At 41.3% G+C, this 25,404-nt stretch overlaps 1 protein-coding gene and 1 long non-coding RNA gene across 2 annotated transcripts; both read right to left on the bottom strand.

Annotated features, from left to right (window-relative positions):
- Positions 1 to 220: 220 nt before the first annotated feature.
- LOC117451441 (uncharacterized) lies at positions 221 to 3,203 on the bottom strand. Its single transcript, XR_011643709.1, has 4 exons — positions 3,117 to 3,203; positions 2,934 to 3,035; positions 1,287 to 1,334; positions 221 to 363 (listed from the first exon to the last, which is right to left on the bottom strand). It is a non-coding gene; the product is annotated as an uncharacterized lncRNA (long non-coding RNA).
- Positions 3,204 to 15,724: 12,521 nt separating this feature from the next.
- LOC117451476 (uncharacterized) lies at positions 15,725 to 20,968 on the bottom strand. The gene is made up of 4 exons (XM_034089798.2): positions 20,895 to 20,968; positions 18,295 to 19,940; positions 18,103 to 18,213; positions 15,725 to 15,865 (listed from the first exon to the last, which is right to left on the bottom strand). The coding sequence occupies exons 2-3, from the start codon at positions 19,382 to 19,384 to the stop codon at positions 18,137 to 18,139; spliced, it is 1,167 nt and encodes a 388-aa protein (XP_033945689.2). The 5' UTR covers positions 19,385 to 19,940; positions 20,895 to 20,968; the 3' UTR covers positions 15,725 to 15,865; positions 18,103 to 18,136.
- Positions 20,969 to 25,404: the final 4,436 nt, after the last annotated feature.

The raw sequence follows: 25,404 nt of genomic DNA, 5'->3' as shown, positions 1-25,404 counted from the left end.
AACCATAAAAGCCCCATTGGAGAGGCAGCCACACTCCATACAGTATGGGCCCCCAGGGATCTCGTCTGTCCAAACCTGCCTGGTTTTATTCCACTCTGAATGTGTAGCTAGCGCCCTGAGGTGTGAGCATGATTCCTAACCGACATGTTCCGAGGGAATCCCAAAAGTTTAGATACCTTAAACTGAGTTTGGAAAAAACAAATGGGAGAGAAAGTGAACATTAAAATATAAAAAACATTTATTGAAAATTATGACATTACATTTTTAATTATAAATACATTTTAATATTACAGTTATAGTTTAAAAACAAGAGTTGTTGAAGAGGATGCAGTGCTCAGTACGGCGGATTATGTCCATTTCCACCTGGAAGAAGAAACGCATGTTATTAGGCCAAAGGAAGTCCGATTTGTCACCAATACATCATGCAAGTCAGTTGGCCCAAGGTCAGGAAATAGATTCATATTTTCCACATAAGTCATAATGCCAAGTGATAAGATTTATTTTTTCTCAATTGAAAGAATACATACAGCAACACCTCTAATTTATTTTTATTATAATGTTGTAACGAGAGAAGGTAAACACCCTGTATACATTTGGACAATTTTTCTTCAAATAAACTGATCCCACCTTTTGGATTGGGACAACTTAAAGACATCTGCGCTCTCCTCTCCTGCTTCAAAAGGTAAGATTGCACCCTGCCACACTCACACTTAGTAGGGCCACACATCATTTACTGATATCAAAATCCTTCGGGATCGCTTAAACCGATTTAGAGGGTCGTCTGAATTGAAACCGCAGTTAATTGAACCTGGTTCTTCAGGAGTTAATAGAAGAGAGATCTTGCCGACGTTGGTGGTTCTGAGCCAAGCAGTAAACTTACATGGACTCAATAATTTAGGTTAGGTTAATTAGTAGGTCTGAGTAATTTGTCAGCATTAATTATCAGCCCTCCCGACTCCTACAAGGATTTACATTGAGCTAAATAAAAAATAAAATTCCCAACCAATTTTGTTCCCTTCTGCATGTCCCCTAGGGCTCTGTACATCACTATACAATCGCCGCTGCACCATACCATAGCCTGAGAAGTAGAAGAAAAAACACCTACATTTTAAATCGTTTATCGTACCTAGTAATTGTAACGGAATACATTTTTTAAAGTAACCCTGCAATTGTTCTACCAGTCTAAATTAAGACATTTCATTGAAATGAAAGACTCCCATTTGAAAACTGAATCCGCCCCGCATGACCTCGACCACTACTCCTAACAAATGAGACACATTTTTCACCTTGGCGTTTCCCATAGTATCCACTGTAGGCTTCATGCTGGCTGCCGCCTGTAAAAATAGAGACATTTTAAAAAAGGGCCTGAAAATGTGTTCAATCAGTTTGTGTCCTACATCACACCATGTTCTGCTCAAATCTGAACAGTTGTTGGGACTACCATTAACATGTTGATTTGTTTGGTAAACAAAATGTAATACTTTGTCAATTAATGTTGTCAAGCCAACAGTCCTGAATTGAAAAGTTAAATCTGAAAATTCTGTTTGCAGATTTTCTGGGTTAGTTTCAGAAATACTCTTTGACTTGTATCAATCAAAAATTAGACCCCAAGCCGGTTTTGCAGGTCTCAAGCTCGAAAATGACATTTCCAGAACAAATGACCATAACTACAGTTCTAAAAAGGGGGAAATGAATAATCTGTTTTCTCAAAGTAATGATAAACCTGTGAGTTGGATGTAGAAAAGTCAGAATCAATATAGATGTTTTTTATTTTAAAGAAAATTCAGATTGAACATCGTAAAAAACTGTAAATTATAGTGTCCGTCCAAAAATTATTTTGTACTTATAAGTTAAAACTACCCTTGGATGATGGGTTAGTAGACTAAAAGCTGTAGGAATCCAAAGTACTACATATAATAAGTATCCTGTATCAAGATTTATGCACAACAAGTGACATTTGACCTTTATAGAGAGGTCAAGCAAATAAAAACTCCACCTGTGGGTAATTTGGGTGTAAATGGGCGTTTTGCCGTTTCTCTGCCGTTTTTAAACCATTGGGGCCAGTAGAATCGAAGGGGAATTTCCACATACACACCAACGTTACCAAAAAAAAGGGGGGGGGCTTCGCGCATGCAGTTTGCCATAAACCGAAACCCATCTCACGCTCTGAAATCGAAAAAGTAGGTTTATTGCTTATGGATTATCAGAAATAATTTCAAAGTGACAGACACATTGGATTAACCTTCAGCAGCGTTGTTATCGTTTTAATGCCATTGAAGACCACTTTTGATCAGACAACAACAAAGGTGAGACATAATTGCCGTTTTTGCTACCTAGCGCCACGTGTTATGATGTCTGTTTGCTTATTTCGCGAGTTCTTATCATGGAGTGAGGATCTAGATACTGATCGATTATTTGTCTTCTCACGATGCTAATCGATGGGTTGAATGTGCAGTTACAATAAGTAATTTCCTGTGCACACGCCGTTAGCATTTTTTCGCTCGTTCAGAGGCTCAACGTTAGCTGTGTGGTTTTTTTCGTAAAAAAAAAAAATCAGTTAGCTGAGTTTCTTCCCGTTACATGGATATGAAACATTCATAGTTTATTCAATCTTAAGAAGCCCTCGGACACTGTTGCGGTTTCGGCCCCTTCGGCTGGTCCGTGGGGTTTAAGAGGTTCAAGAACGCGTCCAAAGCCCTGCATTACTTTACGTTGGGATGGATGATTAAACTCTTTCATGCGTTTCTTTTCCGATGCTGTTCAATCTACAGAACATTCTATGGTTAAAAAATAATGACTGACATTTCCTAAAATGGGCAGGATCCAGAATCACACAGAAAGTGTAAACATTTTAGACGAGTCATTTGAGCCCTGTTCAGTGTTTTCCAACCTGAAGATGCTGTATTGGCTAAATCAATTTTTAGACACCTTACCTTGACCCCTGGGCTTCCTGTAGCCTTGTTTCCTCTGGTTCTTCTGGGGTTGTCCCCTCATGATTGGTCCTTCTCCTTGTCTATAGTTCCCATTCTTATTTTCTACAAGACAAGCAAGCTAGTTACAGCACCATGGTCATTTTCAGGATCATTTCATTATGGTAAAATCAAAAAGAAGATCACCAGAATATGTAAAAGGCTGATTCCTGTTTGGTCCCATGCTGCACCTTCTCTCCTCACAGGCACACTTTGCTCCTGGAACTCATTACACTGGACTCCAAAGTCCACCTTCGATGGAGACACTTCTGCCTCTTCTGATCAGCCATCGGGACGCCCAGCTGCTCTTTTCCAAGCAGACTAACTTCTTCTTCCCAAGTGCTCCATCTTCCACCTGGATGCCCGCTCCATTTGTTAGATTCAACTTTCTTGCGCACGTCTTCTCAATAGAGTTCAAGTTCAGACTCTGTTCCTGCTGAGGAGGGCTGGTCCTTTTCTTCTGCTGCGGCTCATTTAAAATGTCCTGGTTTGGGCTTTGATTAGCCTCAGGTTCAGAAGACCTATTTTTGTCCTCTTTAGTGGGGGAAGATTTGACAATGGGGTTGTCGTTCTCGGCTTGCTCCACGATCACATCGGCTGCCAACAGGTCGTCACGCTGTAACCACTCCTTGGTGGGGATGAAGGGGGCCAGAGACTCCACGGACCAAATGGACTCGTTCCAGGTTCTCTTCAGGTATGAGCTATTATTTATAGAGGGAATGATTAGTGTAATGTCTTCAAGCGGATTTGTCTCGATGCTATAGTCTTGCTCATTGTCAGGGAGCTTATGGGATGATGATTGTAGGAGTTCATCTGCAAATGGAAGACTATGCCTTACTGAGCCAACACGTCCCAAACACTCTTCATTGTTGCTCGACTCTGCATGTTCTTCTTCAGCTTCTCTCAGTTTGAGGATCTTGAAAAGGACTTCACCGCGCTCAGAGATTAAGTTACCCTCCGCATCATCTCTAGGATAAGCCGCCTCTGGACCGATTCTGGTCTCGACTCCACTCTGGTGAACAGACTTATCCTGCTCTACTTCAGTTTGGAGGTCATTCTGAAACAGCTCATCTGCCATCTTCAGCATCGTTTCCTGAGGCGTGCCACCTCCCCAACTCATGAGGATGTCAGGAACGGAGATCCGCCTCTCTTTGACAACATCCTCCTCTTGTTGGGAGGAGCTACACACAGGAACCATACCATCTTGAGAGCCAACAGACCACATGTTGCAGTGAGCGTTCCTGCATGGGGGAACATTCTCCTGACCCACACTCTCTTTTCGGCTCTTCTGAGTGTCCAGGGTTGCTCGGATACATGACTGTATGGCTGTCGTTCCTGTAGGTCGGAGGACCTTAAAGCCATGTTTGTTACTGGTCTCTTTAACCGGGAGGTCTTTTTCATTACTGCTGTGTAACGCGTCATTCTCAACTTCAGCAGAGTTTTGTTTTTGGGAGATTGAGCTTGAGGATGAAGGAGAGTTTATTTTGGTTCCACTACCCGAATCTGCGCTGATGAGTGGGCTTTCCTCACTGAAACCTCTTCCTCTCTGTTGGGGTTCTGTTTGGACCGAGTTCACGGTTTCTCTAACTGGGTCGGTATGATGTGGGCGGACTCTACAGGGCTGGTATGGGTGGACTCTACAGGGCTCGTATGGATTCTGATACGCTACGCTAGGAGCCTGGGCCTGGGGGTGGATGAAACGTCTGTAGTCGACCGGTTGCATGTGAGGGCGGGGCATGATGTATGCTGGAACCTCCATATAGGGATTGGGAGGAGGGAACGGGGGCATCCCCATACCATAGCCTGAAAAGTAGAAACAAGAAACGGTGAATCGGAGATGGACGTTCAAGTTCAGTGAGCAGCACCTTCAAATTTCAATATCCGAGTTTACATTTCTGTCATAGAAAAGTTAAAGCAAAGTTTCATACATACAGTATAAGACCATTGTGTTTGACGGTGATGTACAGTAACCAAGAACATTTCATCAAGCACAATTGTGAGATACTAGTACTTTAATTGAGTATTTACATTTCTGCTACTTTGTATTTTTACTCTACTTTTATTTAAACAGTTACTCAATACCTTTAGTTACTTTACAGATGTGGATGCATGATGTGAAATATAATCAAGTGTTAAATCAGACTTTAGTTCCACCTGGATTAAATCCACAAGCTACCCTGCAGTCTACAAAGTCATTCAACTAGCTGCACCTTCACCAGCTTTGAGAACACTTTAATGATCAATCATTATAAAACATATATATTATTCTGAAATGGACCAATCTGCACAATGACTACTTTTACTGTCGCTACTTTAACTATATTTTGATGATAATACTTTTCTACTTGAGGAACATTTTGATGCCGATACTTTTACTGTAACAGAGTATTCCTACACTCTGGTACTTTTACTCAAGTACAAGATCTGAGTAATTCTTCCATCCCTGGTGTTGGATAATAAATGTTGTAGTGTTCATGTTATTGTGTCCATCACTTGCATCAAACTAACTGAACCCAGTTTTTGGTTTTCACCTAAAATATAGAACAACAAAACAGAATTTTTAAATATTTCCAGCAAAATGTAAAAACTCAAGACTCACCCATTCCTGGGAAGCCAGCAAAGGGGTTATAGGAGAAGGGCATGGGCCACTGGGAGGGGTGGAAAGGGGGTGGGGGTGGAGCATGGACGTAGAAGACAGGCCGGCCAGGGAGGTGGTGTTGGGGGTGGGAGTGGTGGGGTGGAGCACCGGGGTCTTGGCAGGGGGTGTATAGTCCTGGATGATGCTGATCAGAGGATGGCCCACCACTGTTAGCCCGAGTGTTTCCATGCACTCTGCTTGGGTGAGCTGACGGAGGTTTGTTCACAGCTTTCGCCGCCATATTGTACCTTCAGAGGAGGAGGATCTGTCAGGTGTGTATCCACAGCAATAATTCTAAAGAACTGTAGATCTGAGCAAACATTACACAAACAGGATGACACTTTTTGGGAGTATTTTTTTTTTTTTGGGATAGAATTTACTAGGAGTATTTGGACCAAATTCAGTGCATTTTTACAATGTTAAGAATGTTTTAAAATATGCACTGCTCAAGAAAGGGGGAAAAAATAACCACTGCTGTTAAGATATGACATTCACATCTAGCTACCTCTCAAGCATTGCTAATGAGGGCATGTCAGTTATGTTTCTCACTTTGGTCTGTCTTTGTTGCAGTGGCTAGAGACCTGCATCTACACATGAATATTAGACATTTAGATTCTTAAATATTACATTCAATATACACAATTGTTTTCCACCAGACTTTTAATGTTCATACACCAAGCATGTTAGGGTGAAATAAGTCGTGTTGATTTGTGGTTCTGAACCCTTTAGTGCTCTCCTCGCACTGTACCAAAAGTGACTTGCAACACCAAAACATACATTTGAAAAGCTTGAAGCTCTGATGAAAAATATAGATCAAAAGTTAATAAAGCCATTGAATAAAAATGGAACAAAAAACCCAAAAATGAATCATCAAACAGTTGGAAACGTTAAAGTAAAAGGGCATTGCCAAATCTGAACACAACCAAAGAACTGTTTACAGTATAGAAACCCCCCAATGTGTCAGGGAGAAGAAAATACTGAATTTATCAAAAAGAATGACAGCCTAAGTACCCAGATTTTGAATCAGAAAGCTCCTGCCAACACTCCAAAAAATGATGCTTCCAAATCTTTCCTAAGCATTTGCTATGTTGTCTGTTATAAAGGAAATGTTGAGTCACTTTACCTGGTTGAGGACTTGATATGTCTGAGCCACACAAAGGGATTAAACGTGAGACTCACACACCTGAGTTTAAGTAGCTGCTGATCAGCCAAGTGTGTTCACCATCAGCTGATGGAGCACCTAATCAAACACTCAGATTCAGATGTCATGCAGCCATTGGGCCACTAGAGGGAGCCAAACAGTTACCCACATTTTCCAGGCCATGCACAGTACTACACAACCTCTCTGAAATGTACCTACAAACATAGTTACCGTTGAAAACTTGAATGTAAAATAAGAGTATGAATTCTTGTTACTTATTTATGCATATTTAGTTAATGATAATCCTCTAATGTTTGGTTAACTGATATTTTCATTAACACTCTGCCCTGAAATAAAATATCTTCATAAACAAACATTAATATTTATCCTGTTTTATTTGTTAATGGACAATTGTTCCATTTAAGATTTAAAAAAAAGTTAAAGATAAAAACAAAAAATAATAAAATATTTTTATAAAATAAAGAGTTGAAGTAAAATTTTGAATTAAATAAAAAAATATATTTGAGTGGTAGTAATTTTAATGATAGTAAATAATAGTCCACAAAACAATTTCATTTGATTTAAAAACGCTCTCTTTCATAAACGTTTAATAACTACGTTGGGCCACAACTTGGGACGTAGTATTTCTACAAAAACGCCTCTGAAATTGTAAGATCCCTACGTATTTCTTCCCCATTCATTCCAATGGCTGGCGTCTATGTCACGTGATCTTCAAATTTCTCCCTGCATAAAAAAAACCATGGCCGAACTTCGTTTTATTCTCGGTGGAAAATGCCTATTTTAAGGTTAGTTTGGCCATTAAAATGCGTTTTGATGTCATTTGATGCGAGAAATATGAGTTGTTATTTCAGATTATGTGTGCAGTGGATGTAAATGATCTTTAGTTTGCTAGTTATTACGAAGATTACTTTTTGTGTATATATCAATCAATCAATCAATCAATGTTTATTTATATAGCCCAATATCACAAATGTTACATTTGTCTCAGTGGTCTTCACAGTGTGTACAGAATATCACTATGACAATACAACGTTTTCAATGTTACCAAGGTGGTTGCTAGGGACGCTGCTATCGATATTATTTCTGTTATGTTGTGTAACTGTTTAATGGTGTTATCTTTATTGCTACCCCCTTCCCTATCAATTTATAGTGTTGGTCCACAGCGCAAACTTATTAGTTTAACAAAATCCACATCTAAAATTGTGGCATAGATACGTTATTTTCCCCTGTGCAATTCTCCATTTACTCAACAATAACACATAATTATCCTTGTGTTTATTTATTTGTTTGATTAATAAACACAAGTTGGAGTCCGTCAGGACCGAGGGTCGGAGCAGCTCATTTGCTTTAGAGAATATTACACCCGGAAGTAAGTATTATCTCCGCTTCACTTGACAAACCCCGTGATAGTCCTCAAGCTCTGTGATTGGATGTTTGAGTGTGCTCCGAGGGTTACGCCGAGCGTCGAAAAGCACTTGAAATGGGATGGAACCACGGCAGACTGTCCAAAACTGGATTTGAACGGGTCCATTGTTCAATACCTGACAAGGTCGGAGATGAAAAACATGGGTCGCAGGTTCCTCAACAGTGCATTACAAGACATCTATCAATATGTATGTATACACAGTTAACATTGCTGGAGGTATACACACATATTGATAAATGTCTTGTAATGCACTGTTGAGGAACCTGTGACTCAAGTGTGTCATTCAATGCATAACTACACCGTAGTTGTGTAGGCCTATATGATATGTCAATAAACCTTAGAAAATCTTGAAATCTTGAAAGGGATGTGCAAAAAAGTCATTATATACAGTCTTGAATTAACTATTAGTAGAGAATAACGAGTAATGAATATACTTTATAGGGATCCTATTAATATCTAATAATAAAAATAATGAAATTCAATAACATGCTTTAACCACTAGGTGTCCCTTTATATCAGCTGTGCACCTTTATGGTGTAAATACAGCCTATCTACCAATTGGATCAAATTTAAAAGTCAGCCGAATTAGTGTTGATACTGCAAGGAGACATATTGTGTGAAAAGAAATGTAAGATGTTGTTTAAATGCTGATATATTTATGATCCACGTCACGTTTTCAGTTGTGGCGGCAGTTCCTCATGTTAGTCTCGAAGTCTTCTCATCAGGGCTCTATAAATAGAGAACTATGGCAGATATGTAATATTTAAAGCAGCCGAACCGTGTATTACAATGCCGTTATGTGATGACTTTCAAAGAGAAAAGCAAGCACACTCGGAATAAAGTATTATTTTATTTTAAAAAAATGTTTTTTGTCTGTTTCCGGTATTTGTTTATGACGATGTGATGTGAGATGTGAGACTGGGTTGGAGAATTGTACAGGGGAAAATAATGTATCTATGCCACAATTTTAGATGTGGATTTTGTTAAACTACGTTTGCGCTGTGGACCAACACTATAAATTGACAGGGAAGGGGGTAGCAATAAAGATAACACCATTAAACAGTTACACAACATAACAGAAATAATATCGATAGCAGCGTCCCTAGCAACCACCTTGGTAACTATGAAAACGTTGTATAGACACAATTTCAAGTAATCTTCGCAATAACTAGCAAACTAAAGATCATGTACATCAGTGTGCGAAAAAGTAGATCTGTCAATTGACTTGTCCGGCGGACAAGTGACGTTTATTGACAAATGATTGATACATTCAGTTTACAAAAGGCAGAACTCATTCGCAAATGTTACGTGTCCGCCATTGTTCATTTAGAAATGTTAATTTCGGTTCTGCTTGTCGATTCCTAAGGAAATGCATCTCGCCACTTTCTGTACAGTTAGACGGGGGCGGGCGGGAAGTGTAGCACAGTGGCAGGGTTGGGAAGCAAAACTCGGTTCTGAGTAGGAACAAATAATAATTGTCCGGTATCAGGATTAATAAGAGTTGTGAGGACAGGAGGCGAGGCCGAGTTGTAGAAAAGCGCTAGGCCTATAGGCTATAAATATAATGTATTATTATTATTATTAGGTTATGTCCTATGTGTTGGACATGTGTGGTTGGACTCTGTCTCACAGGCAGGTTGCAGTGTAACAGAGGAGACTGGGCCAATTGTACATTCTCAAACTGCACCACTTAGAACTAACTAAACAATGCATAGCTTATTTTTATATAATTGTATTCAATAACTGTAAGAAATTCAACAGTATGAAGTGATTTGTAAATAGTAATACAGATTTGACTTAATGTTTTCATAAATATATTTTTCTCCCAGTTTGACTTATTTTTACCCTCTCAAAGAACCAAAATCGAGAACCGAAAATAACCGGAATCGAAAAGCAGAACCGGAATCGTTAACATCCAAACGATATCCAACCCTATGTGTCCATCCATCCATCCATCTTCTCCTGGTTATCCGTGGTCGAGTCGCGGGGGTAGCAGTTCCAGCAGAGAGCCCCAAACTTTCTTTTCCCTGGCGACATCAACCAGCTCTGACTGGGGGATCCCAAGGTGCTCCCAGGCCAGCGAAGAGATATAATCCCTCCACCTGGTCCTAGGTCTACCCCTTGGTCTCTTCCCAGCTGGACGTGCCTGGAACACCTCCCTAGGGAGGCGCCCAGGTGGCATCCTAACTAGGTGCCCGAACCACCTCAACTGGCTCCTTTCGACGCGACCCTATGTGTGATGCAGTAAAATCTTACCGCTCGCTTACGTTAGCGGTGTCGTAAAAACCGTGGGAAAATGTAAAATACGATGACGAAGAAGAAGATTCCAGTGGCCAAGTGAAAAATGTTTACGAAAAATGTTTACGGACAAGTACATTTCCAAACTCAATTGTCCATGGACAAGTACTCTCTAAAAACGTTTTCTCACACTGTACATCCACTGCACATATAATCTGAAATAACAACTCATATTTCTCGCATCAAATGACATCAAAACGCATTTTTGTTGTGTCTCGTCAGATCTGTTAGTATTATTTCTCTGTGAGTCTATATTGTCAAGTCCGTGTCTGCCATTTCCTGTTTTACTTTGTCATTTCCCTTCCCATTTCAGGTAGTTCGATTCCTACCTTTCCTGTTTGTCCACTGACCTAATTACCTGCCCCGCCCTTATTGTTTGCACCTGTGGAGTCCCTTGCTTTTGTATATATTCTGTGTGTTCCCTGTGCCAGGTGCCAGATCGTTTTGAACCTTGTGAATGGTTTACCTTGTTTTATCATCACAGTAAAACCTTTTTTTGAATCATCTTTTGTCTAGAGTCGTGCATTTGAGTCCTATCAGTTTTTGTGTGCTCCAGTCGTAACAATTTGATTGGCCAAACTAACCTTAAAATAGGCATTTTCCACCGAGAATAAAACGAAGTTCGGCCATGGTTTTTTTTCTGCAGGGAGAAATGTAAAGATCACGTGACATAGACGCCAGCCATTGGAATGAATGGTGGAAAAAATGTAAGGATCCTACAATTTCAGAGACGTTTTTGTAGAAACACTACATCCCAAGTTGTGGACCAACGTTGTTTCATCAGGTAACGTCATATCAAATGTAGAATGCATAATCGGTTTGTAACACCCACCCTCCACCTATAAAGCTTCAAATAGTTCAGATTTACATGATATGAAAATGGCTATATATTAAGCACTTAAATATTTGATAAGAAACAACAATAGTGGAACATTCAAGGGGCAACGTTGATGATGACGTTGGAGGGGCTGTGCGATAATTATTACAAAAAAGGAAGTCACCTGTTGCACACAAATTACGTTTTTTAGGGACTAATCTTTGCTGTTTTCCCGTGAATTGCTGCATAATTCTACTTCTTTGGAACCTTAAATATCAAAATAAAGAAAAAGAAAATCACCCTGGTTGAAATGGTCGAGTGTTAGACATTTACATCATGTTTGTAATTATACATGCCTTATTTTAAAGGATTACAAGGCGACAATATTTGGAACCAGTGATCAGTAGGATGTTATGTCAAGGTGTTTGGTTTTATGGACAGAATCATTATATTCTGTAGAAATTCATGGATGCAAAAACTAAAAATGACTTGTGTAATATTGCCAGAAAAAGTATATATATATTCTGAATGACATTGCTGCTCAGCGGCTCAAACTAGCGATGTAAAATAGACTTCTTTACATCACAAACACATCCTTTATGCTCACATTTTAAACATCTTTTTCACAGGTATCGCTAAAAGGGTTATCACTGTTTGGCTTGCTGTAATCATTTAGTGGGAAAGCTGACACAGCATTCCAACTATCTGTTATGCTACGCACACAATTCTTTATTATTCCGCCGGGTTATTTTGCGCCTCCTCTTCTCCCACATTGAACATCGCAGAAACTCCATTCAAACATCAAAACGTTTAGCTCGGTCAGGAATCGATGGCTATTACTTTTCTCATCCATAACTTTCATAATTCCAGAGATACATCCCATAATTCATCACATTTTTAACATGGAAGTCAATGGAGAAACTCTTCAGACTTCAATCTTCATGCAACTTCAACTTCAACTGCTCCTTCATACTTTCACTCAGAAACCTCATTCCAACTTTAAAATGTTACACATCTTTTTGACATTATTCGTGTAACACAACTTTTAGGACCCAGTTTATCTAATCAGACATGAGTCACTGTTAATTAATCTGTATTCACCTCATCTCACTGCCATAGGAGTACAAACACTGCTGGGGCCATTCACCTTCACTCATTACATTACATTGCATTTAGCTGACGTTTTTATCCAAAGCGACTTACAATAAGTGCGTTCGACCAACAAAATACAAACTTGAAGAAAACAGAATCATATAAGTACATCAGGTTTCATAGAGCCAAAATATTTAAAGTGCTACTCAACTGGCTTTAGATAAGCCAGTCCTTTATTAGTATATAAGTGCTTTGTTAATAGTTCTATCGCTCGAAGTGGAGTCGAAAGAGATGAGTTTTCAGTCTGCGCCGGAAGGTGTGTAAGCTTTCTGCTGTCCTGATTTCAATGGGGAGCTCATTCCACCATCTTGGAGCCAGGATAGCAAACCCACGTGTTTTTGCTGATGGGAACTTGGGTCCCCCTCGCAGTGCGGGTGCAGCGAGCTGTTTGGTTGATGCAGAGCGGAGTGCACGTGCTGGGGTGTACGGTTTAACAATGTCCTGGATGTAGGAAGGGCCAGATCCATTCGCAGCGTGGTACGCAAGTACCATTGTCTTGAAGTGGATTCTAGCAGTTACCGGAAGCCAGTGAAGGGAGCGGAGGAGCGGCGTGGTGTGGGAGAATTTAGGAAGGTTGAAGACCAGACGAGCCGCTGCATTCTGGATGAGCTGCAGAGGTCGGATGGCACATGCAGGTAGACCAGCCAGGAAGGAGTTGCAGTAGTCTAGGCGTGAGATGACGAGAGCCTGGGTCAGAACCTGTGTCACTTTCTGGATCAGGAGGGGACATATCCTCCTGATGTTGTAAAGCGTGTATCTGCAGCAGCGGGTTGTAGCACCGATGTTTGCAGTGAAGGACCGTTTTTTATCTAGGGTCACACCCAGATTCCTTGCAGTCTGAGTCGGGGAAACAATAGAGGTGCCGATATTGATTGTTAGGTCAATTTTGAGCTATAAAAGTGACATTTCTGGGTGACTTTGTCAGTTTATGGAGCTTAGCGGCCAAAATTTGGGAGCTCATAGGTGGCCTGCCATACGCCCCCACCCGTGGAAAGAAGAAAAAAGTAAAGAAAACGGTCAATTATATATTAAAATAATCAAAAATGAAGTTTTAAAAAAATTGTTAAGTGCCAACAGAGAAATGGCTTTGAAAAGCTCAACCTGTCGGCGCTTCCGGCCGAAGCCCCGGACACTTTTCCACTCCCCCGTTGCAACTTACAACGGAGAGGGGAAACCAAGCCTCCCCTTCTCCGTCAAAAAAATTCATTCATCATTTTCAAGCTACTGTCCGCACGAAATTGTAAACCCAGTTTTTGAGAGGACTCAGAAAAAAAACGGGTGTCTCACTTCATGGAGGAATGTGTCCGCTCCTTGTGCACTCTGGCTCGGATGAATTTGTTGCCGAGAGACCCCCCAGCATGGTTCTTACCAAACTTTAAGTTTTTGAACTGGTCTCTGGTGCCTGGTTCTTTTTCTTTTTTTTTCTGTTTTGGCACATTTCACCCGGTTCCTTCTACCGGGGGCACTGCCCGATCCTGGGTGCCCTCCGACGGCCTTTGTCCAGCCGTTCCCCCCCAACTCGACCGCACATTAACGGATGTTGTCAATTTTTGCTGCGTTCTTCTCCTCTCACCTCACTGATCGAATGACAAATGCGACCCGCCATCTGAGGGCCTCCGCCAGCCCGGCCTCGTGCCGGTGCTCTGGCGGTCGGTACCTCCGAACTGTGGGTTCTGCTCCTCTGACCTTACTGATCGAATGACAAACACGACCCGCCATCAGAGGGTCTTCTTCCCCGGTCCACGTGCCGGTGCTCTGGCCGTCGGTTCCTCCGAACTGCGGGTTCGACTCTGATGGCCGGGAGGGTGTGCCCCTGCCTGTCTCTTACCTCCCGGGCCGACCGATATGAAGCGTTTCAAAGACGAACCGTCTGACTCAGGGCTCCCACAGCGGGGTGGAAGTTCCACCTCCCCACGGAGTTCCAGGCAAACATCAGTTTCTCTAATCCTCCACTGTTGCATAGCGGCCTTAGTCGGCTGCGGCATTCAGCCTCAGGGCACCAGTTCCCTTGGGGACCACGGCTCGGTGGCTTCACATGATATAGGGTCGACCCTACTTCGTCACACCCCACTTCTCTGATGGGCGGACGGTAAAGCACCGCAAAATCCACCCCCCTTTTAGGGTTACCAGGGGCATGAGGTTCTGTAGGGTGGGATCATCTGAGTTTAGTCCGTGGGGGAGTGCTTAAGTCCGGTGGCCCGGGGTCTCACGGTGTGCAAGGTTATGGAAGTGCCCATGTTAGGGAGACATGCTGGAGGTCGGTTGTCCGTCCTTGGGTGGTCTGTGAGGGGCCACAGAGAGGTGATTTCCCCGGTCTCTGACCTGGATGTGTGAAATAACCTGAGTCCCCATTTCAGGGACACATGCTGGAGGTCTCTCTCCCGAGAGTGGACGTCCATTGCCTCTAAATAGAGGTAAAATTAGGTCTGTCACTTTGGGTTACCGCACCACTGTCGGACGTCTCCCGAGAGTGGACGTCCATTGTCTATAAATAGGGAAGGGGCTTTGGGAGGGTCCAAGAGGGTGGATAAGATGGAAAATAGTTTTTTTGAGATTGGAATAGGAAGATTTGATCTTATCTTGAAAGAAAGTGCTTTTTGCCTGAGAGATCGAAGCAGAGAAAGATGAGAGGAGAGCCCGATAGGTTAGGAGGTCGTCATGGTGTTTGGATTTCCACCGTTTCCGCTCAGCAGCCCAAAGGATGGTTCCTAACCATAACCATTTTAAATACAACTTTAAATCCACTTCAAATGACACTGCTCTACTTAACCTGATATTTCAACACTGACCTGAGAGGACAGAACATTCCAGAACTTAATGAGCGGTAGTTTATGCCTTACAAGTGAGGGCATTGCCTATTCTAGAAACTACCCAGGTAGTGCTTGAAGTGTGGGGGGAAAAGGGCCAGCCCTCCTTTATTGACATATGCATTCTGGGTAGAGTAACTACAATTGACCAGAGTACACTAAGCACTATAGGCTACATGAATAAAGATAACCTTCGACTTAAACGGGAGAATAAAAAAAAAGACAAACACAAGTGTATAAACTATAAAAGCCCCATTGGAGCAGCAGCCACACTCCTTACAGTCTGGGCCCCCAAGGGACTCGTTTGTCCAAACCTGCCTGGTTTTATTCCACTATGAATGTGTAGCTACCGCCCTGAGGTGTGAGCATGATTCCTAACCGACATGTTCCCAGGGAAGCCCAAACGTTTGGATACCTTAAAGTTAGTTTGGAAAAAATTGATGGGAGAGACAGTGAACATTAAAATTTAAAAAACATTTATTGAAAAATATGACATTACATTTTTAATTAATACATTTTAATATTGCATTTGTTTAAAAATAAGAGTTCTTGAAGAGGTTGCAGTGCTCAGTACGGCGGATTATGTCCATTTCCACCTGGAAGAAGAAACACATGTTATTAGGCCAAAGGAAGTCCGATTTGTCACCAATACATCATGCAAGTCAGAGTTGGTCCAATGTCAGGAAATAGATTCACATTTTCCACATAAGTCATAATGCCAAGTGATAAGATTTATTTTGTTCTCAATTGAAAGAATACATACAGCAACACCTCTAATTTATCTTTTCCTTCAACAAATGGTACAGGTGGAGGGGTTAAGTTGCCCTAGACTGCCAACGAAAGCTTTATTTGCGCCCTCTGGTGGAAAGAATTAGGACGTGGCTATAATGCCGACTGCAAAATGGATTCAAATGGTAGTAAGTGTAAGTGTAATCCCCAATTTAAAGTGTAAAAGAGGTAATCAGATTACTGGTAAAAAATATATATATATTTGTACAACAATATATTTTAGAATTAATATATTAGAGTAGAGGTACTGCCTGCAATTTGATTTATTTGTATTCAGGCTAGTTCTTTTTTTTTATGTACCTGATTAATTGAACAAAAATACTTTGCTTTTAAAGCATATATTGTAGTAAAACAGCTCTTGTAAACTTGTTTTATCCTCTAGTCTTTGCCAATCATTTAAGAAACCTTTTTTATATTAAACAATGTATTAAACTAAACCTGAATCTGCGCTGATGAGTGGGCTTTCCTCACTGAAACCTCTTTATCTCTGTTGGGGTTCTGTTTGGACCTCCGACTTCACGGTTTCTCTAACTGGGTCGGTATGATGTGGGTGGACTCTACAGGGCTGGTATGGGTTCTGATCAGAGTTGGGTGTAACGCGTTACTTTGTAACGCGTTACTGTAATAATATTACTTTGTCGGTAACGGAGTAGTGTAACGCGCTACTTTTATAATCCAGTAATCACACTACAGTTACTAACATTGCCCCGACACGCGTTACTTTCTAAAATCAGTCATAATCAAACCTCAACAAACACCTGCAAAGAACACATGCTAGGTGAAGCTAACGCACATAGCTGTTGTTTATTTATATCACACACACGTAGTTCTTCTTCTCTGTTTTCCGGTTGTTGCTTGTTTTGAATGACGAATACACACTACCGCTGCCTGCTGGTAAGGAGAGTTATTGCCACTCACGCATGCGCAGTTCGTACGTGCTCGGCTGAAGTCTGGCTCCAGTGCAACACATGGCCAACACGCAGGAGAACACGCTGACGCAACAGCGTGAGCAGAGATAGACTGCGCAAAATATACAGATAGCAGGAGACAGAGGACAGCCACGGTCAGATAGCAGGAGACAGAGGACAGCCACGGTCAGATAGCAGGAGACAGAGGACAGCCATGGTCAGATAGGAAAACATTCAGGATCTGGATCAGTCTTATGCGACAATGGAAACTGAACTAAAGAGAACATTTGAAACTTTAGCAGTCTGCGTGATCTGCCTGTAGGGAGGGGCGGGCCGGCCCTGCGAGTAAAGTAACGTGTAAAGTAACGAGTAAAGTAACGAATTACTTTATGTAGATAGTAACGAAGTAGTGTAATATATTACTTTTTTTTAAAGTAATATGTAATATGTAATATATTACTTTTTTACTTGAAAACTGAATACGCCTCGCATGACCGAGACCACCACTCTTAACAAATGAGACACATTTTTCACCTTGGTGTTTCCCAGGTTTGCCATAGTATCAACTGTAGGCTTCATGCTGGCTGCCGTCTTTAAAAATAGAGACATTTTTAAAAAAGGGCCTGGAAATGTGTCCAATCAGCTTTGTGTCCTACATCATCACACCATGATGATGTCGGACGCTCAAATCTGAACAGTTGTTGGGACTACCTTTAACATGTTGATTTGTTTGGTAAACACAAGAATGTAATACTTGGTCAATTAATGTTGTCAAGCCAACACAGTTCTGAATTTAAAAGTTAAATCTGAAAATTCTGTTTGCAGATTTTCTGGCTTAGTGTCAGAAAAAATTAGAAAGAAAAAATTAAGCATTAATGATTCAAGAACGCGTCCAAAGCCCTGCATTACTTTACGTTGGGATGGATGATTAAACTCTTTCATGCGTTTCTTTTCCGATGCTGTTCAATCAACAGAACATTCTATGGTTAAAAAATAATGACTGACATTTCATAAAATGGACAGGATCCAGAATCACACAGAAAGTGTAAACATTTTAGACGAGTGATTTGAGCCCTGTTCAGTGTTTTCCAACCTGAAGACGCTGTATTGGCTAAATAAATTTTTAGACACCTTACCTTGACCCCTGGGCTTCCTGTAGCCTTGTTTCCTCTAGTTCTTCTGATTCTTCTGGGTTTGTCCCCTCATGATTGGTCCTTCTCCTTGTCTATAGTTCCCATTCTTATTTTCTACAAGACAAGCAAGCTAGTTACAGCACCATGGTCATTTTCAGCATAATTCAATTATGGTCAAATCAAAAAGAAGATCACCAGAATATGTAAAAGGCTGATTCCTGTTTGGTCCCATGCTGCACCTTCTCTCCTCACAGGCACACTTGTGCTCCTGGAACTCATTACACTGGACTCCAAAGTCCACCTTCGATGGAGACACTTCTGCCATCTTCTGATCAGCCATCGGGACGCCCAGCTGCTCTTTTCCAAGCAGACTAACTTCTTCCTTCCCAAGTGCTCCATCTTCCACCTGGATGCCTGCTCCATTTTGTAGATTCAGCTTTCTTGCGCACGTCTTCTCAATAGAGTTCAAGTTCAGACTCTCTTCCTGCTGAGGAGGGCTGGTTCTTTTCTCCTGCAGCTGCTCATTTAAAATGTCCTGGTTTGGGCTTTGATTAGCCTCAGGTTCAGAAGACCTATTTTTGTCCTCTTTAGTGGGGGAAGATTTGACAATGGGATTGTCGTTCTCGGCTTGCTCCACGATCACATCGGCTGCCAACAGGTCGTCACGCTGTAACCACTCCTTGGTGGGGATGAAGGGGGCCAGAGACTCCACGGACCAAATGGACTCGTTCCAGGTTCTCTTCAGGTATGAGCTATTATTTATAGAGGGAATGATTAGTGTAATGTCTTCAAACGGATTTGTCTCGATGCTATAGTCTTGCTCATTGTCAGGGAGCTTAAGGGATGATGAGGATTGTTGGAGTTCATCTGCGAATGGAAGACAACGCCTTACGGAGCCAACACGTCCCAAATACTCTTCATTGTTGCTGGACTCTGCGTATTGTTCTTCTTCAGCTTCTCTCAGTTTGAGGATCTTGAAAAGGACTTTACCGCGCTCAGAGATTAAGTTACCCTCAGCATCATCTTTAGGATAAGCCGCCTCTGGACTGATTCTGGTCTCGACTCCACTCTGGTGAACAGACTTATCCTGCTCTACTTCAGTTTGGAGGTCATTCTGAAGCAGCTTATCTGCAATCTTCATCATCATCAATTCCTGAGGCGTGCCACCTCCCCAACTCATGAGGATGTCAGGAACGGCAATCTGCCTCTCTTTGACAACCTCCTCCTCTTGTTGGGGGGAGCTACACACAGGAACCATACCATCTTGAGAGCCAACAGACCACATGTTGCAATGAGCGTTCCTGCATGGGTGAACATTCTCCTGACCCACACTCTCTTTTCGGCTCTTCTGAGTGTCCAGGGTTGCTCGGATACATGACTGTATGGCCGTCGTTCCTGTAGGTCGAGGACGTTAAAGCCATGTTTGTTACTGGTCTCTTTAACCGGGATGACTTTTTCATTACTGCTGTGTAACGCATCGTTCTCAACTTCAGCAGAGTTTTGTTTTTGGGAGCTTGAGCTCGAGGATGAAGGAGAGTTTATTGCGGTTCCACTACCCGAATCTGCGCTGTTGAGTGGGCTTTCCTCACTGAAACCTCTTCCTCTCTGTTGGGGTTCTGTTTGGACCGCAGAGTTCACGGTTTCTCTAACTGGGTCAGTATGATGTGGGTGGACTCTACAGGGCTGGTATGGGTTCTGATATGCTACGCTAGGAGCCTGGGCCTGGGGGTGGATGAAACGTCTGTAGTCGACCGGTTGCATGTCAGGGCGGGGCATGATGTATGCTGGAACCTCCATATAGGGATTGGGAGGAGGGAACGGGGGCATCCCCATACCATAGCCTGAAAAGTAGAAACAAGAAACGGTGAATCGGAGATGGACTTTCAAGTCCAGTGAGCAGCACCTTCAAAATTTCAATATCCGAGTTTACATTTCTGCCATAGAAAAGTTAAATCAAAGTTTCATACACACAGTATAAGACCATTGTGTTTGACAGTGATGTACAGTAACCAAGAACATTTCATCAAACACAATTTTGAGTTACTCATACTTTAATTGAGCATTTACATTTCTGCTACTTTGTATTTTTACTCAACTTTTATTTAAACAGTTACTCAATACCTTTAGTTACTTTACAGATGTGGATGAATGATGTGTAATATAATCAATCGTTAATTCAGACTTTAGTTCCACCTGGAGTAAATCCACAAGCTACCCTGCAGCAGGGCCGGCCCTGACCAATTTGCTGCCCTAGGCAAGATTTTAGCTGGCGCCCTGGCGAGTTTATGGGTGCTGTACACAATATATGCGTGGTTCTGTTAGTATAAGATAATAAGATGTACTTTGTTGATCCAAAATCGGGAAATTGTGTTTACATTTTAAAAAATTGTTTAAATGAAAACAAAAAACATTTCTAACTTTTTTTTTTTTCGGCGGCCCCTATGGGTTGATGCGCCCTTAGCATTTGCCGGCCCTGCCCTGCAGTATACAAAGTCATTCAAACTGAAATGGACCAATCTGCACAATGACTACTTTTACTGTCGTGACTTCAAATATATTTTGATGAGTACATTTACTGTAACAGAGTATTCCTACACTCTGGTACTTTTACTCAAGTACAAGATCTAAGTACTTCTTCCATCTCTGGTGTTGGATAATAAATGTTGTAGTGTTCATGTTATTGTGTCCATCGCTTGCATCAAACTAACTGAACCCAGCCTTTGGCTTTCACCTAAAATATAGAACAAAATGAATTTTTAAATGTTTCCAGCAAAATGTAAAAACTCAAGACTCACCCATTCCTGGGAAGCCAGCAAAGGGGTTATAGGAGAAGGGCATGGGCCACTGGGAGGGGTGGAAAGGGGGTGGGGGTGGGGGTGGAGCATGGACGTAGAAGGCAGGCCGGCGAGGGAGGTGGTGTTGGGGGTGGGGGGGTTGGGGTGGAGCATGGACGTAGAAGACAGGCCGGCCAGGGAGGTGGTGTTGGAGGTGGGGGTGTTGGAGGGGTTGGGGTGGAGCTCCGGGGTCTTGGGTGTATAGTCCTGGATCATGCTGATCAGAGGACTGCCCACCACTGTTAGCCTGAGTGTTTCCATGCACTCTGCTTGGGTGAGCTGACGGAGGTTTGTTCACAGCTTTCGCCGCCATATTGGACCTTCAGAGGAGGAGGATCTGTCAGGTGTGGATCCACAGCAATAATTCTAAAGAACTGTCTGAGCAAACATTACACAAACAGGATGACACTTTTTGAGAGCATTTTCTTTTTTGGGATATCATTTACTAAGAGTATTTGGACCACATTCAGTTCATGTTTACAATATACACTGCTCAAGCAAGGGGGAACAAATAACCACTGCAGTTCAGATAAGACATTCACATCTAGCTACCTCTCAAGCATTGCTAATGAGGGCATTTCAGTTATGTTTCTCACTTTGGTCGGTCTTTGTTGCAGTGGCTAGAGACCTGCATCTACACATGAATATTAGACATTTAGATTCTTAAATATTACATTCAATAAACACAATTGTTTTCCACCAGACTTTTAATGTTCATACACCAAGCATGTTAGGGTGAAATAAGCCATGTTGACTTGTTGTTCTGAACCCTTTAGTGCTCTCCTCACACTCTGAACCAAAAGTGACTTGCAACACCAAAACATATATTTGAAAAGCTTGAATCTCTGATCTCAAATGTGGAACAAAAGCAAATAAAGCCAATGAATAAAAATGGAACACACTAGATAATATTGAACGAAAAACCCAAAAATGAATCATCGAACTGTTGGAAATGTTATGGTAAATCTCAGAGGGTAAGGGCATGGCCAAATCTGAACACAACCAAATAACTGTTTACAATATAGAAACCCCCAATGTGTCAGGGAGAAGAAAATACTGAATTTATCAAAAAGAATGACAGCCTAAGTACTCCGATTTTAAATCAGAAAGCTCCTGCCAACACTCCAAAAAAATGATGCTATGTTGTCTGTTATGAAGGAAATGTTGAGTCACTTTACCTGGTTGAGGACTTGATATGTCTGAGCCACACAAAGGGATTAAACGTGAGACTCACACACCTGAGTTTAAGTAGCTGCTGATCAGCCAAGTGTGTTCACCATCAGCTGATGGAGCACCTAATCAAACACTCAGATTCAGATGTCATGCAGCCATTGGGACACTAGAGGGAGCCAAACAGTTACACACATTTTCCTCTTCAGGTCAGTCTACAGTAGAAACAGACTCTTACTTTGTGTCCAGGTTCCAGGTTCGTTACTGAGGTCTGTTGGTTAGATTAATCTGCATCATATTCTATAAGATGATGTGTCTGTAACAGTGCCCTGTGAACACCACATACTGCTTAAGAGTCAACTTTTCACATGTTTTCTCAGAGAAACAGCCATGTTTTATCTTTGTGATGATGCATTTCCCCAGTAGAAGTACAAAGCTGATGAACTTAAGTAAAGAAGTAAAATATTGCAGCATTAGGACAACAACCACCAGACTCAGAGGCAGTTTCATTCCACAGGCCATAAGACTATTAAACACCTGAACTCTGTAAAGAACGTCCAAAAACATTTATCAGTTTGCTTCTTGCAATTGAATTTTCTATGAATCATATTCAATTTACGTTTATAGTCTCTTCTATGCACCTGCACTATTTTATTTGTATTTACTTGCACATCTCAAAACATTCTTTTGCAATATTTTATTAGTTTTATGTCCTATATATATTAATGTTGCACTGTTGGAGGAGCCTGTGAGTTCAGTTTTTCATTGACATACTGTATGTACACTGTAGCTGCTGTGGACATGACAATAAAGCCTTGAATCCTGAATAGTCTCTTAATAGTCTCTTTGATATACGTTTCATCAGGTAACGTCATGTAAAATGTAGAATGCATAATCAAATATTATGAATATGTCTTTATTATCAGGCTATGTTCCACAATCATTCAAAGTAGCAGTGATAAAACCTCTTCTTAAAAAGCACAACCTCGATCCAGAGGTTTTAGCCAACTATAGACCTATTTCTAATCTTCCGTTTCTCTCAAAAATTCTTGGGAAAGCGGTCACAAAACAGATGTGTGATTACTTAAAAAACAATGATTTATTTGAAGATTTTCAGTCTGGCTTTAGAACACATCATAGCACGGAGACAGCTCTGCTTAAAGTCACAAATTACATTCTAATAGCCTCAGACAAGGGACTTGTCTCTATTCTTGTTTTGCTCGATCTCAGTGCTGCATTTGATACGATCGACCATGATATCCTATTGCAAAGACTAGAGCACTTAGTTGGCATACAGGGAACTGCTTTAGGCTGGTTTAGGTCCTATCTATCTGAACGCTCTCAGTTTGTACGTGTCAACGATGAATCTTCCACGCAAACCAAAGTTAGCCATGGAGTGCCACAGGGCTCAGTGCTCGGACCTATTTTGTTCACATTATATATGCTTCCGTTAGGCAATATTATAAGGAATCATTCTGTACATTTTCATTGTTATGCGGATGATACTAAACTATATTTATCAATCAAGCCTGATGAAATTAATCATCTAAATACAATTCAAGACTGCCTCAAGGACTTAAAAACGTGGATGACCTTAAACGTTTTGATGTTAGACACAACCAAAACTGAAGTTATTGTACTCGGCCCGAAGAATCTACGAAACAAATTATCTAAAGATATACTAACTATGGATGGCATTAATTTGGCCTCCAGTGAGACTGTAAGGAATCTTGGTGCTATATTTGATCAGGATTTATCCTTTAACGCCCACATAAAATCAATTTCAAGGAGCGCCTACTTCCATCTATGTAACATTGCAAAAATCAGGCATATCTTGCCTCAAAACGATGCAGAGAAAGTGCTTTACAAAACAAATTAAAATACTTTTTAGGAATAAATACATTAAAAACACATTATACAATTTTACAACAGACATTACAAAGCAGAGATAATAAAATAATAATAAATAAAAATAAACACCACAGGTAAACAATACATGTTTAAAGGGCATACTGTAGTTCGAATATGAGCATCTCAATTAAAAGCAGCGGCAAAGTGATATGTTTTTAGTCTCGATTTAAAAATAGTAAGCGTTTCTGCGGACGTGCATGATTTGGGTAGTTTATTCCAGAGTGTCGGGCATAATAGCTAAATGCTGCCTCTCCATGTTTTGTTGTTACTCTCGGAGCCGATAGCAGACCCGTCCCAGAAGACCTGAGGCACCTTGATGGCTCGTAATTATGCAGGAGTTCAACAATATACTTTGCTCCTAAACCATGTAATGATTTAAAAACTAGCAATAGTACTTTAAAATCAATTCTTTGGCCGACTGGAAGCCAATGTAGAGATTTCAGAACCGGACTGATGTGATCCACTCTTTTAGTGTTAGTGAGGACACGTGCAGCAGCGTTCTGGATCAGCTGCAGTTTTCTGATGGATTTTTTTGTCAGCCCTGTGAATACACTATTGCAGTAGTCGAGTCTTTTGAAAATAAAAGCATGGACAAGCTTTTCTAAGTCCTGTTGTGACATTAGTTTTTTAATCCTCTTTATATTCTTCAGGTGATAATAAGCAGACCTAATGACTATTGTAATGTGGCTGTTGAAATTCAGGTCTGAGTCCATCACTACACCTAGATTTCTGGCTTTATTAGTGGTTTTGTAGTCTGCCGACTGAAGCTCTGCGATTACTTTTAATCAGTCCTTCTTTGCTCCAAAAACAATGATCTCAGTTTTTTGTTTGTTCAGTTGGAGAAAGTTCTGAGTCATCCAGTCAGTGATGTGCTCAATGCACTTGCTCAGTGTTCTTGTCAGGATTCTCATGTTATGTCACATTTGTAGTTTTGTATGTCTGGTTATGGGTATTTTCCTCCTTGGATATTGTCTGGTCCTTCTTCCTGTGTTTTTCCCCTGTCGTTAGTTTCCCTGGTGTGTCTAATTGTCTGATTGTGTTCACCTGTCGCCCTTGTGCCCGGCTGTTTCTCGTCTTGTGATTACCCCTCCCTGTATTTAGTCTCGTCTCTTCCTGTGTTCAGTGTTGGTTCGTCTTTTGTTTGTGACTGAGTTCACCGGTGAGAGTTCTGTTTTGTCCAAGTTATTTGTATTTATCCTTGAAATAAAGGCATTTTTCAGCGATATCTGCATTTGGGTCCTGCTTGCTTCTAATCGGAGAACAATCTCCTGGTGTGATTTTAAAATAAATCTGGGTGTCGTCTGCATAGATGTGATAACTTAGATCGCTCTTTTTAATAATTTCAGCCAGAGGTAGCATATAAATATTAAAAAGCAAAGGTCCTAAGATG

This window comes from Pseudochaenichthys georgianus, chromosome 8, assembly GCF_902827115.2.
Source record: "Pseudochaenichthys georgianus chromosome 8, fPseGeo1.2, whole genome shotgun sequence".
Lineage (NCBI taxonomy): Eukaryota > Metazoa > Chordata > Actinopteri > Perciformes > Channichthyidae > Pseudochaenichthys > Pseudochaenichthys georgianus.
Note: the sequence above shows the minus strand (reverse complement) of the source record. Positions and strands in the feature narration are given on the sequence as shown.

What these genes read in the sequence shown, in the direction of transcription:
- LOC117451476 (XM_034089798.2), bottom strand. Translation starts at nt 19,384, where the DNA reads ATGTGGTCTGTTGGCTCTCAAGATGGTATGGTTCCTGTGTGTAGCTCC. An exon ending in TCAGCCTTTTACATATTCTG is followed by an intron (nt 18,214 to 18,294) that starts GTGATCTTCTTT and finishes CTTGTCTTGTAG; the next exon opens with AAAATAAGAATGGGAACTAT.